A 13,457-nucleotide genomic window follows, 5' to 3' on the forward strand; every position below is an offset into this window, starting at 1 on the left:
GAAATATTCCAGGTAGGTCTGAGACTTTTTTGGCATACAGGAGTGGATTAGGTTTACCCATCAAGGTCCTCATTTTGTATGTTTTATGAAAAAAAAGGCTAAATGTAATTTTACAAAGTTTGCAGTTTCAGAGGTTTCACAGGTTTTTGGTGAGGATGACAAAAAATTCAAAAGCAGTCTCCTAAGCAATGTCAGATTTCTACTCCAAACTTTTAAAAGAAAAAGAAAAATCACCAAGATGTCTTAAAACACACAAACCAATGTGTTCCTTCCTACCCTTGTTCTTGGAAATGAGTGAGCTGCTTTGGCTGAAATTGGCCAAAACTTGAGCCTGAGTCAGACACCTGGCAGGTAAAATTTCAGCCATTGGTTACATTTCGGCAGAATTTTAAGGAGTTGCAGACAGGTCCTAGTAATGAGAAGCACCAGGCAACTTTAATAATACACAGACATGCCTAGAATACACAAATATTTCCCAGTTTGGCTCAGCCCAGCACACATTTCTGACACGTTGCCATAAACCCTTCTTTATATTTTCTACTATTTTTCTTGGCTTAAATATTACAAATGTTAAGACTTCAGTGCCACATAAAGAGAATTTAATTGTTATGCAATTTGAAAACAAAAACTGTTTGGCAAGGCAGTGCAGCAAGTTAAGTCCTATTGTGAGGAGCAGTAGATCTTAACTATCCTTGGAAAAATACCAAGCCTATAGGCTGATCCACGAAAAAACAAAAAGCAGAATTTAGGTAAAAGAGATAAGGCCTTCAATTAAATCATTACCATTAAGGATCAGAGCGTGCCAGGCATTTTGCTGTCTCTGGGGAAGGTTACACAGGCTGTTTCCTCCTGGAGCTCAGTGTCTAAACAGCATCCTGAGCTTCCAGCCTGGAGGATGGGACAATCCTGCAGTTACCTCTCCTGATGGCCATTACCACTCAACAGCCACCATGCAAAAACCTCTGCCTTGAAGGTAGGGGGTAAAGAAGCTTCTGGATCACTGAGGGCTCTTGCCTGTACACAAGGATTTTAAGGAAAAATAAGACTAAGGGAACTTGGATTTACAGGACTGAGACCTACTAAAGAAAATAATGGGGAACAGGGTAAAAAAAATCTCCTGAGGTGCCAACTTGATGAAAGGGAGTGGAGAATATGTTGTCTCTCTTATGATGTGCCAAGCTGGTGAAACTGGAGTGTATTTTGAATAAAAGGGAGAGGGAAATGGTAACTGTACTAGATGTGACATTATGAGAAACCAACTATTTCAGTTTTGGAGTCCTGGCACAAGGGTGAGTGAAAAAGCAATTTAATGTCATTATCATGCAGAAGGTAACAAAGACATGCTAGCTACATATCATATATATAACCATGCTGGTTAGGTATGCTAAAACTAAATAGCCAAGGAGATGTACAATAGTTTGGATGTAAAAAAGGGTGCTAAAGAGCTCTCATGAAACTACTCCCCATGGGCACCAGGTAACCCAATGCACAAACCCTGATTCCTGCATGTTGCTGTATCCTGGCTAGGTCTGAGGGCACCCACTGCCTGCTGAATGCTCCCACTTCTCCAGGAAAGATAATGGACTCATATTCTCTTTCACTTATGCAAACATGTTTTCAACAATAAATTTAGTAACTGTCTGTAGATGCTGAGAGGGAAAAACCTAATAAATCCAACAAGATAATAACTCAAGGAATTAAAATAATTAGAAGTTCACTGAGCAGCTGCAGGATTCGTGTCTGACTCATGGCCTAATTATAGTCCCAGCACATCAGCAGGATCTTGCCCTCTGAGCAGGTCTGAGTTGGGCAGAGTAAGCCATTACAGAGCCCAACATCCCAGACACAGAAAAACAACTCAGACGTTCTGTTCCTTCCCCAAAAGATCCCACACAGATCAAATAGCCATGAAAGCCCAATGGAGATGAGAGAGAAGATGAAGTGGAATGTATGTGCACTATGTGTGTTTTATAAACTGAACTCTGCCACTCAGGGATGTCCATAAGAGTAGGAATCTGCTACTTCTGCCTCATGGCCCGCTGCATGTGACTTTTTTTTTTTTAATTAGGATACAAATGAACCCACAATTTTACAAAATTAGATGCCCCAACCCTGGCAGTGTTCAAAGCCAGGCTGGATCAGGCTTTGAGCAACCTGGTCTAGCGGGAGGTGTCAAGGATTTTGAAGCTGGATGTAACCCTCCCAACAGGCTGCCAGCAAGGGAGCCAGGGAGATAGTATCTGCCTGTGGCTCTGCAGTCCATGACAGTGCAAACCACTGACACATGGCATTTTTTAAGGGACTGTCTTTTTCTTAGACTGACGCAGGATCACGAGAAGGAGACCAGACTTGTGTGTGCACTGCACAGGGTAGGCCTGCCAACACAACATGTGTTTGCCAGGAACTGTTCTGTGTTCAGTCAGCAGCAGTGGGACACAGAGGAGATCATGGCACCACCAAACTGCTTGCTCTGGACAGAGAAGGTGGAGAAGCTGAAGAAGGTGCAGAGGGCACTTACGTGTCTCCTGACTTGCGGTAATTCTCCGGGCATTCCAGGGACAGGCAGCGGAAGCTGCCCTGGATGTTAAAGCAGGTCTCGTTGAAAGAGCAGTTGTGGCTTTCTGCAACACACTCATCGATGTCTGCAAGGGAAACAGGGCAGGGGTTAGACACAGGCCCTTCCTCTCCTGGCAGGTGCCAGGCAATGACAGTGCCCTGTCAGGTACTACAGAGCATGGGCTGCACTTAAACACTGCAGCAGGACTGGAAGGGGAGGACAGCAACAACAGAAGAGAAGAAAATTAACCCAACAACCAAGAGCAAAAGGAAGAGCAGCAGTGCCACTAAGTGGACAAGACCTAAACATCTGCTGACGTGTTTACAGCAGGATATTTCCTTTTAACTGCTAAACTAACTCATACCACTTCACAGCCTGAATCTTCATCTTCAGATTTTTTTTTAATAATTATTTAATAACATTATAAAAAGTATTCTTTACGGAATTCTGTACTTCACAATGGAAACTCCCTGTATATTTATTATTGAAGACTTGTTTCTTCAGATTTCAGGCTGTCGTTTATTGCTTTACCTGCATTGTTGTAGGAGAGGCATTTTTTTAAACACAAAAACTCTCAGGAACTGTTCAAAGCCCACAATGCAGTGAGGTGTCCCTGAGCTCACCTTGGCAGTTGCGTGCATTGGGTGCCAGCCTGTAGCCAGAGGAGGGACAAGTGCACTGGAAGCTCCCAGGAATGTTGATGCACCGAAAGGAACAGATGTGCCCTCCGGTGGGCAGAGCACACTCATCGATGTCTGCAAGGAGAAAACACTGATTTCCTGGGTGTTCATGGCACCCAGCCCGGTGCACACGGACAGGGCTCCCGCTCAGAGCCTCAAACACAGTGTGATCATTCTGACTGCTGGGCAAAGCAGATCATCAGACAGGTGTGGCTCTACTCAATAAAGTCTAAATAGCAAAGACTTGCAGGAATAAATGGAGGTCTGGAGAAAATTAAAAGCAGCATGAGGGCCCAAGGGACAAAGTAATGGACAAGAGCAAGCACTTTACAGTGATGTGTATCATTGTGCTTTACAGAAGGGAGGGAGAGGAATAGTTTCATCCTTGTTATTACAAAAAAGGAAATCAAAATTAGGTGTTCTGCCCAAGGTCTCACTGTCCAATAAGTCCTGTAGACCTAAGTCCAAATTCAGGATCGTGTCCATGAGGTCACACCCCATCCTCCTTGTATTTGAGGAGAACCTACTCACACATTAGTTCAGAGCCACAGAATGAGCCACAAAAAGAGGATATATAAAATACTACCTAGTAATATTATATATTACCTATGTAACATGTTCATATCCTCACTTGCTGAAGACTAGAAGTCCTGCTAGTTCCTCAGACAAAATAAATTTCTGTCAAGTTACAAAAATATTTCAAGCTCCGATTCGTGTAAACATCAGAACACCACAGAAGCACAGAGATGTCTCTAGACAAGGGCACGGGAGGGAGATCTTCCCTAAATACAGTTCACGAGAAAATACCACAGAGAATCCAACATTAAAATGAAGCAATTGCACGGAGGGGCTCCCGTTTGTGCTGGTGGCAGCGAGGAACGCCGCCCGTCTCTCACCTTCGCAGGAGATGCCGTCGATGTCGCTGAGCTGGAAGCCCCGGCGGCAGTAACACTGGTAGGAGCCGTACACGTTGGCACACTCTTGGCTGCAGGGGTTGCTCTCACACTCATTTAAATCTGAAACACAAAGTTAAGGCACCTGAACCCCGAATTTCTCGCTGTGTTCAGCGATCCTGACGCTGGACTCAGACAAAACTTCGGAAGGCAATTTTTGTAATGAAATCATAACAGCAAGAGACTGCAGTGGGTTGGTTTGTCACACCATTCCAGTGGCCTTGCAAGCTAAAAATCAAACAGAAACAGTTGAAGAGCAACGAGCTGTTTCTCACACCACACAGCCAGGGCACTGACAGCCGTACCTTCACACGATCTCCCGTCAGCTGAAAGTTTGAATCCCATGGTGCAAGTGCAGTAGTAGGAGCCGGGAGTGTTCTCACACTTGTGAGCACAGAGGCGGCCTGGGTAGCGTCTGCACTCGTTGATATCTGCAATGACAAGCACAGAGAGCTCTGTGGAGCAGCTGCCTTCACTGCAACAGCAGCCTGGGCAAGAAAGCAGCCATAAAAGTTTGGGGTTTATTTTCCAGATTTAAATTCCGCACTAGAGAGGGAAGAAGTCCTCAAAATGCTCACTTAGAAACACCCCAGTCCATAATTGGATTAGATCTATACACAGAAGAGAGCTGCTTTGATCTGCCAAAGGAATGTTTTGCTGTAGGTGCATATAGAAATATCACAGAAAACAATTACACACACTCTCACAATCTTACCTTTTAATGGGATGACAGATAACATGTTGACAATACCCATACAGCTTCCTTTGAAGTATCAGCAAGCCTCTAATATGTTATTAGATTTATCCAAATAAAACAGTAGTGAATTTTACATTCGGATGACAAAGGTTATGCAGAGAGCACTAACATTCCTCACACAGGCTCATGTTTGAAGTGCCTTGGCTGCAGGTCTTTAACTCACCAATGCAGGTCCTGCTGATGACATCAAAGGTGTAGCCAGCCTTGCACTCGCAGCGGTAATTGCCCGGGGCATTGATACACACGTGTCCCTCCCCACAGGGCTGGTTGGGGGATGAGCACTCGTCCACATCTAAAACAGACAGAGCAGGGACTCAGCATACACTTCTGAGCATGAGAGTGCAGAGGAGAGCAACGTGTCAACTTATTTCTGTGTCCCCGAGTACTTGTGAAGAGTTTTGAATCAGAGAGCAGGATTTTATCAGACTCTCAGCTCCTACAAGATCAGAGTCACGAATGCAAACTGTTCATACCAAGGAAGGTTATCTGTCAGGTGTCCTTAACGTTGATGGACTTGGGAGGGAAAAGACCAGGAAGTCAGGCAACCTTTGGAGGCAGTCAGGTGCAAAATTGTTTTGTTAAGCATATTCAGTACTCAGGGATCAGATCTTCATCTAGGGTAAGATGTCATAGGCCCACAGTCAGTAGGTAGTGCTTTGACAAGCCACTTACAAAAACTGAAAACACACGCAAAAACACATCTCTTTGCAAAAGCCACCTCAGCTGAAAGCCAGCCAAAGCCATATATGTCTTTCAACATTATTCAAATGGCTTCCGTGGGGCATGAAGTGGGCCTTGTGTTATCCCTGCCCCTCTGTACTGAGGAGATTTGGGACCACACAGTATTGTTCCAATACACTCACACAGTCACAGACAATGCCCTTTTTGGGGGGTGATTATCATTTCTCCTCTCCTCAGAATATAGGGTTCCATGAGGTATATGAAGGATGGAGAGGATGCTTGTCATCCTTCACTTGTTGGGGCTGCCAGGAGGGAAAGAACAGGATCAAGAACTGACTGCGGGAACGAGAGGAGCTTGAGCAAAGTGCAAGAAACCGCTAAAGATAAATGACAGATGCAAGTGGTTTTCTTAAAGCTGCTTTTTCTTGCAAACTGTTCCTCACCTACACATCTTGTTCCATCCTCGTTGAGGTGGTACCCTCGGCCACAGCTGGGTGAGATTCTCTGGCAGGTGAAGGAGCCGTCCGTGTTAATACAGATCTGCCCAGCCGGGCACGGCGTGTTGGTGCTCAGGCACTCGTTGATATCTGCAAGAGCACAACATGCTTTCACCATGCAACCCTTCAGAGGTTTACATCCCCATGTAACTCTTCAGAGACAAGATCTGCCCATGGCACAATGCAATTATTCAGGCCCTTCAGCTTCACCAATGCAACGCTTCCAGGGCAAAGACTGGGCAGGTGTGAGAGGCACAGATCCCACTGAAAAGCAGTGAAAATAGGGTACAGTACTTGTACTTGTTTCAAAACCTCCTCTAAGCATACAAAGAGCTGATCAACAATTCAGCTCATCAGTTTAACCCATTCTGTTTCAGTCTGTGGGTTCTTCTGATCCAGCTCTCAGCTTCTACACAAAGAGCAGAGTCACAAATCCAACAACAGAATCCCCTCAACACTGCACAGGGCAGCATTTGATTCCCAGTGTGTAAAAATCACCTGTGAAATTGTTTTGGTCAATATTTTGAGGGAATCCCTTTTAGGGGCCATAACTGCTACAAATTGCTGTGGCTTTGCTGACATCTGTGACAGCGAGTTAACCCCGAGCTGCCGCTGACCCGGGGCTGCCTGTGGCAGGCACGTGTCCTCAAAGGGCTTGCTGTGCACAGGCACTGCCCCCCCCATTTTAAAGGCTGCAATTCTGCTTTCAGTGTCAGATTTCACACCACAGGGTATGATATGGGCAGGACAACGAGGGGCTGACAGGGAGCTCGACTTGGCAGCTGCTGCCGCTCAGCCAGTTCCACAAGCCCGAGACCTGCTGCGCCGATGGGGGAATCCAAAGGTAAGTTGAGACTTGAAAATCCTACTCCAGGGAATAACTGGTAGATTTTTAGGTCACATTAGACAATACCATTTAGAGTCTGCTGGAAACCAGTAATTCTGAAGTATTTATATAAAGGTTATAATTCTGTTTCAGGGAGTCCTGGAAACAAGGCATTAGCCTGACAGATTGTCATCAGTCTTTAAATTAAACTCCTCTCCACGGTGTGTTATAACTGGCCCATCACACACATACACAGTAAGGTTCTTGATAGGCTGCAACAAGGGACAGGTCTGGAAGGACCTACATACCCATAAAACCACACAGAGAAAGGGTGTAACAGAGGATGTCATAATTAAAGCTTTTTACACTAAGCTTCAGCTAAAAGCTTTTGGACAGAGGTAGATAAAATACATCACAAATTTTGTTTCAGATAAAATACCCAAAGTCTTAAGGAAAGTGTTCAAATGCAGCTACGTGCCTTAGGTAACCCAATCTCACTAAAAATGGTGATCTGGTATTTAAGTCTTTTATTTCATCTGTACATCTTCCCTGTGAAAAGGAGCAGAAAAACCCCAGAGCAGAGCAACACACAGCTGAAGAACGGCTCGAGAAGCTCAGAAATCATGCAGTGAAACTCCAGCCTGTCTCCCAGGCAGCACTGGGGTGTTCCCTGAGCCCAGAACAAGCCTTACCGATACAGTTGCCGAGCGCATCTTGTATAAAGCCACTCATGCACTGTAGCTTGGGTCGGCAACGGAAGGATCCTGGAGTATTCTGACAGATAAAATCGGGGGGGCAGTTATGAGTACCAGTCTCACACTCGTCAATATCTGGTACGTCACAAAAAAAAACTGTTAGCAGGGGTGTGGCAAGGGTTTCATCCATCACAGTTCAAACACAAGACACAATTACAAACACCCGACAGACGAATGCCCAGCACCCTTTCCTGCAGTGCACCAGGAGCAATCTGACCTGCTGCCTCAGCCAGGATCTCAGGGAGGGTAACTTCAGGGGTTTTACTATTTTCCTATTGTTTTTATATCTAGGGGTGTGTCTGTGCATATTATGCTTTATGGGGTTAGTTCTCACAACTGACTGATTCCAAACTCTCGCAGAGCACCTGAAGCATCACGCTCAGCAGTGCTCAGCCTGGATCCAGCCCTGTGCTTAGCTTTGAAGTCGGTAAGATTTAATTAGCCAAGTGCAATTTTAATTCTAACCTCAGATCCAATGCAGACATTGTTAATTTCTTTCGTAAGTGAATTAATTTGCCTTCCTTCTCAACCATATTAAGGTTTGCAACGTCCTTGTGTTATTGTGCTTTAAAATGCACATAAACATGGATTATGCTAACTTCAATATTCCATTCCAGTTCAGAATAGACAATAAATATTTGTGAATAAATTATGGTTCAGATGAAGCAGATAAAGCAGACGAGGGCTAATAAGGCTTTATTCACAAATGCAGCCCTGTCCACATAAAAGCAACTAAAATTTCATGTTTGCCACCTGGCAGTGGAATGAGATCTCCTAAAGCTATTAAAATACAGAAGCTCTCTGGCCATTGGATGCCTCAGCTTTCCCAGTTGACACAAGTGTAGATGGAACTGCTTAGCCTAGAGCTTTGTGAGACTTAGTTAATGGATGTGGAGCCCATTTTAAGTTCAGGATGGGTTAATACTGAACTGGGTTCAGCAGAGTTCTACATGCAGCAGATCTCAGTCATGTTGCTTGGCATTTAAACACCATATGTGCAGATTATTCACTTTCTATTTTTACCCTTATTAACATAACATTAATAATTAACATTATTAACATTATCTTATGCAGATAAGAACTCTCTAAGATTAATGGCATGCATGATTTAGTATCTGTACTCTTTTTTTTCCATCAGAAAAGACTGTCAATACCTGCCAGTAAGCTAATTGTTGGCCTAAATCTGATGTCAGTCTTAATCAGCAGAAATGTTACTTCGAAGGGATCACAGTTAACCCACAATACTCTGAAAAGCATTGCCTGATGTTCTGCAGGTTTTGCAGTTGGAGTTTGTCCACCAGCTTTTTTATCCAATCTATTTTTCTTTACTGATCAGTTCCTACAGTAAAACCTTACCCAGGATTCTGGTTGAGTTAATTTACTCAGTGGAACGAAATTAGTTTATTTATAAACCGTTCTAAACTCGACAGGGACAGATTTTCTCACAGTAAAAACCAATTCCACATCAAACGGAGTTTGCTGCTGATTTATCTCTGTAAAGGCAGCGTGTCAGGTGAAGTTATGGATGCAGGTAACAGCATCCTTTGAGCCAGACACACCTAAAAATCAGCCATTTTTTTAGTAAAGGAGACTGTTACTCTTGCATTCAAACCCAGCTAGTCAAGAGCAGTGCTTTTGGCCCCTTGTTGTCTGGAGGATTCCAGGCTCCCTGCCCAGGACATACCTTTGCAGCGACTGTCATCTGTCAGCTCGTAGCCGGTCCCACAGCTGGTGTCCCGCTGGCAGCGGAAGGATCCCAGGGTGTTGACACAGGTTTGGCCAAGCCCACAGCTGTGTGTCCCAGTGATGCACTCATTAATGTCTGGAGGACGCAAAGGGATTCAAAACAACAAAAGAGAGAGTAAGTAAGAAGCATCTCTGGGAAGGGCTGAGGCCAAAGGCAGCACCATCTGGTTGAGCCCAGCGCAGACGGTGTCCCAGGCATGTCTGAGGTGTCACAGGTGGGCTGTGCATCCACGGGCTGCTGCTGCAGCTGGCACTGTTTGGTTAATGTTGGACTCGACCATCAGATTTTCCACACTGAATGATTCTATGGTTTGGTTATAGTGCCCATATCAATGAGGCAAACTTGCAGAAATCCTTCCCTTGCTCTGCCTGCTACCAACATATGGCTGAGGCACTCCCCCAGCCAACTTCCCCAAGTTCCAACTTCCTACTTTACAGCTGCTGATAGACATTTCTTTTGGGCATTTCATATCTTTGAATGCATAAGAAAATTTGACATCCAAGTGTAGCAAATGTAAAAGTTCTTCCTTTTTATATTTAGCGTTATTTCAGTGTTAATCTGACCAATCATCAATATCTATTTTGTATTCTGAAGTTTGTATATGAGCTACTTAGGCTCCATTTTCAGCCAGTGACAGAAAAAGGCACTCCTGATGAATAACATTTTTCCTCCCGGAGCAGCTGTACAGGACTTATCAATTACCATCTTCTTCTACAGCAGAGAACAGGTATTTTATTTTGGTTTTATCCACAACAATAAATTCAAGATCTGCCTCATAAAACAAGCCTGTTGGTCCCCAAGGCAGTGGTTTGATGTGTTACCTTCACAGGTGATCCCGTCTGGTTGGAGCTGATAACCCACGAAGCAGGAGCACACGTAGCTGGATCCTGTGTCTCTGCACTGCTGAGAGCAGGGCCCACCACCTAATGGGTGTTTGAAACAGTCTTATGTGATGAACAGGCTCTTCAGAGCAGCTGGAACAAACCATTAATTTACAGCATACTTGATGACTTGTTTAGAAAAGCAATTAACTGAACACACATATACAAAGGAAGGAAAGGGCTAAGAATTGGAAGCTTTAAAAAAATAATACAAGAAGGGTTATTCTGGCAGACAGAAAGAGAATAAAATAGGAAATTTACACAAAATTTGGCTCATCATTAAGAAAACTTCCTTTTTCTGATCTTGTTTAAAGATAAATTAGTATTAAACATGTTTAATATCCTCAAAATAGAGAAAAGGTTATATATTTCCAGCTATTCCTGGTAAGTGTTGATATTCTCAGTACAGAATAAAAAAAATCCCCAGAAGCATTTTTCAGAATGGCTGGAGAGGCATTAAATAAGATGTTTGAGATGGGCACAATCCATGTGAGCAAATGCAACTATACTACTTTATAAATACTTCATAAAATAATTTTTGTAAGTGTAACTGTTTCTAATGAGGACAGGGCCATTAATCCACCACAGAAAACAGGCTGTAGGTACAACTGTCCTGATTTGCAATTAGCCAGAGCAATCCATCTCTTGCAGGCAGCTGATTAACTGACAAATACAACAACTGCTTACATGGAGAAATAATGCCAGGAAAATATGTAACACATTTTTCTGTGTCATCTCCTGTAATTAGCAGCTGGAGACAAGCAGCAGAGGCAGTGTTGGCTCTGCTTTGCTAACGGAGACATTTGCACTCTCCCCAGAGTGTAACAGCTGTAGAACACGGAGCACAGTAAATCATCTCTCAACTGGAGTATCAGTCTATTAAATTGATTTTATCCTAAATACATCACTGAGTTCTGAAATGCTGGCAGAAAATAGTGAATCGCTGCTGCTGTATGTTTATAGACATGTAAATCACGTGTGACAAGCAATAAATCAGAATGCTTAGCAGAACAATATCCCAAGTACACATTCTTCCCAGGAGGCAGAATAGCAGGATTAATGAGGACAGTAGCCACTTTTCTTCCTTTCTTTTAGGTGATGCATCTCAAAAGGAAACAAGTTTCATTTCGTATTCAAACACCCTGATCATCCCAGGAGGAGAATAAAAAATGCACATATTTAATATAGGATCCCATGTCCTGAAGAACCCAGAGGACTCCACAGGTTCAAGGGAACCTCTGAGGTATCACCCACTAAAAGTTAAATAAAAGTTAAATGTATAGTCTCAGCTTCAGTTGGGTAAGATGAACTCCACTGCAAGGCTTGTGTTTAGGAACTATTGAGGCATCACACAATGGCCCACTATTTCTTGGAAAGGCTCTTCCTTCTGTTATTTTTACCCCTAACTAGCTTAGGCAAAAGGTTTTGGTTAATCTCTAGATCTAAGCTGGCTTCACTTTTACTGAAGGCAATCACAAGGGAGCTGGCTAAGAGGACTAGGCACCAGACTTACCTCTGCAGCCATCATGCAGATAAGGATCTTCTTGGTCTAATTCCTCCTTTGAAATCTCAACTAAAAAGAGAGGAGATAGGCATTAGAGGAGAAAGCACTTTTCTTCTCAAGGTAAAATGCTGTATTCTTGGGATGGGACTCAGACCAGGGTTTTGGATAAACCAGGACAAAATTAAAGAGCATTATTTACATATTTTACAGCTATTTCATACTTAAATTTGACATTCAAATGCACATGGCCATGGGGCATTTTCCATCTGACTGATTCAATGTGAAAGCCATGCTGTGATCACAGATTACATATGGACTGAGATTCTCAAATGCAGGTTCTTAGCATCAGGCTTTGAACCAGAGCTTCACCTCATTTTCATAAGACATGTTGTTGAGGCATGCTTGGCTTCCACTGACTTTACAGTAGCTTGGGGTACTAACAGGTTTAAATAACTGAGGTTAATCTGATTTTCATTATTTAGACTTCATTTCAGAAAGAACTCCACACCCACCTTTTGGGCACCTACTTATGGCATTCTTTCAAATATCCTTGTACACCTTAACCTGGAGAGTTTTGCTCAGTGGTGCTTGTGCCATATGCAGAGTTTGTTCTGCCCACAGGGAGGACATCCAAGGGCTGAACACACCCCCTGCCTGGACCCACTGCTTGCCCAAAGGAAGGTGCTGACATATTTCTCATGTCATCCAGGTACACTGAATATGCAAGTTTTTGTCACTAGCAGAGTGGTCTGAGGACAAGGGATCTACCAGCATTCAAGCATTTCTCAGTGGGTAAGATTCCATTAAAAATTAATAGCTTATACTCAGCTTCCAAGACAAGATCATCAGTTGCCAAAATAAGCTATGTTACATTTAAGTTCTGACACCAGGAACTAAGTGACCACTTGCCAGCTCTTTTAGCCTCTTACTTCCAACAACAGCATTTCAGCTTTCACTACCCAAAATAATGAGCTCCAAACCATGCATCATTAAATTACTCAGATGAGATGTCACGTTAGAGGAATTCCAACAGAAATAATTTAAAGAAATAATTTAATGCTCCTTGTACCCTGCATCATTTTGTGTCTCACTCTTTTACAGTCTGCAGTAAAATACCTTGCTGGTTTTTAGGAGCATCGTCGCTGATGGACAGGTCAATGCCTTCTGGACCTTTCCCACAGCAGGATCTAAAGACAATTCCACACTGGTGTCCCAGCTTCGGGTTGGGGTCACAACTCTGTCCTTGAACCTGGGCGGCCTTTCCCAGCAAACAACAGTAACAACATGTCTGTTCAAAACAAAATTAACAAAGTCAAATCACAGCCCTGACCAAGGGTAGTGTTACCAGGTCATAGAAAGAAGCCCTTTTGCTCTGAAAAGCACAGTCAAACGTGAATGAGGAGCATCACAGTCCTGCCATGGTTTGCAGCAATAACACATGGCCCTCCTCTTGCAGAGCTGCTGAACTACAGCCCTGGAATACACCACAGGAGTGAGCACAGGACAAGTTAATCCCATGGAGGTTTCCTTGGATTTCCAGTTGAGAAGATACTGCTGATTTACTCTGGTTTTTTCCTTGCTGTTAGAAAGCAGCAAAAGTTCTCTGCAACTGGTGTCTG

At 43.6% G+C, this 13,457-nt stretch overlaps 1 protein-coding gene across 2 annotated transcripts in view; it reads right to left on the reverse strand.

The window, feature by feature from the left end:
* FBLN1 (fibulin 1) overlaps positions 1-13,457 on the reverse strand; it is a 61,618-nt gene that overhangs the window by 24,827 nt on the left and 23,334 nt on the right. For both annotated transcript variants that reach the window (XM_064654044.1, XM_064654043.1), the window contains exons 4-14: positions 12,955-13,126; positions 11,848-11,907; positions 10,275-10,376; positions 9,391-9,528; positions 7,644-7,781; positions 6,072-6,215; positions 5,111-5,239; positions 4,496-4,621; positions 4,134-4,253; positions 3,181-3,312; positions 2,519-2,642 (exon numbers count right to left, since the gene is read on the reverse strand). In XM_064654044.1, coding sequence (XP_064510114.1) covers positions 2,519-2,642; positions 3,181-3,312; positions 4,134-4,253; positions 4,496-4,621; positions 5,111-5,239; positions 6,072-6,215; positions 7,644-7,781; positions 9,391-9,528; positions 10,275-10,376; positions 11,848-11,907; positions 12,955-13,126 — 1,385 coding nt within the window. The remainder of the gene's footprint in view (positions 1-2,518; positions 2,643-3,180; positions 3,313-4,133; positions 4,254-4,495; positions 4,622-5,110; positions 5,240-6,071; positions 6,216-7,643; positions 7,782-9,390; positions 9,529-10,274; positions 10,377-11,847; positions 11,908-12,954; positions 13,127-13,457) is intronic.

This window comes from Pseudopipra pipra, chromosome 5, assembly GCF_036250125.1.
Source record: "Pseudopipra pipra isolate bDixPip1 chromosome 5, bDixPip1.hap1, whole genome shotgun sequence".
Lineage (NCBI taxonomy): Eukaryota > Metazoa > Chordata > Aves > Passeriformes > Pipridae > Pseudopipra > Pseudopipra pipra.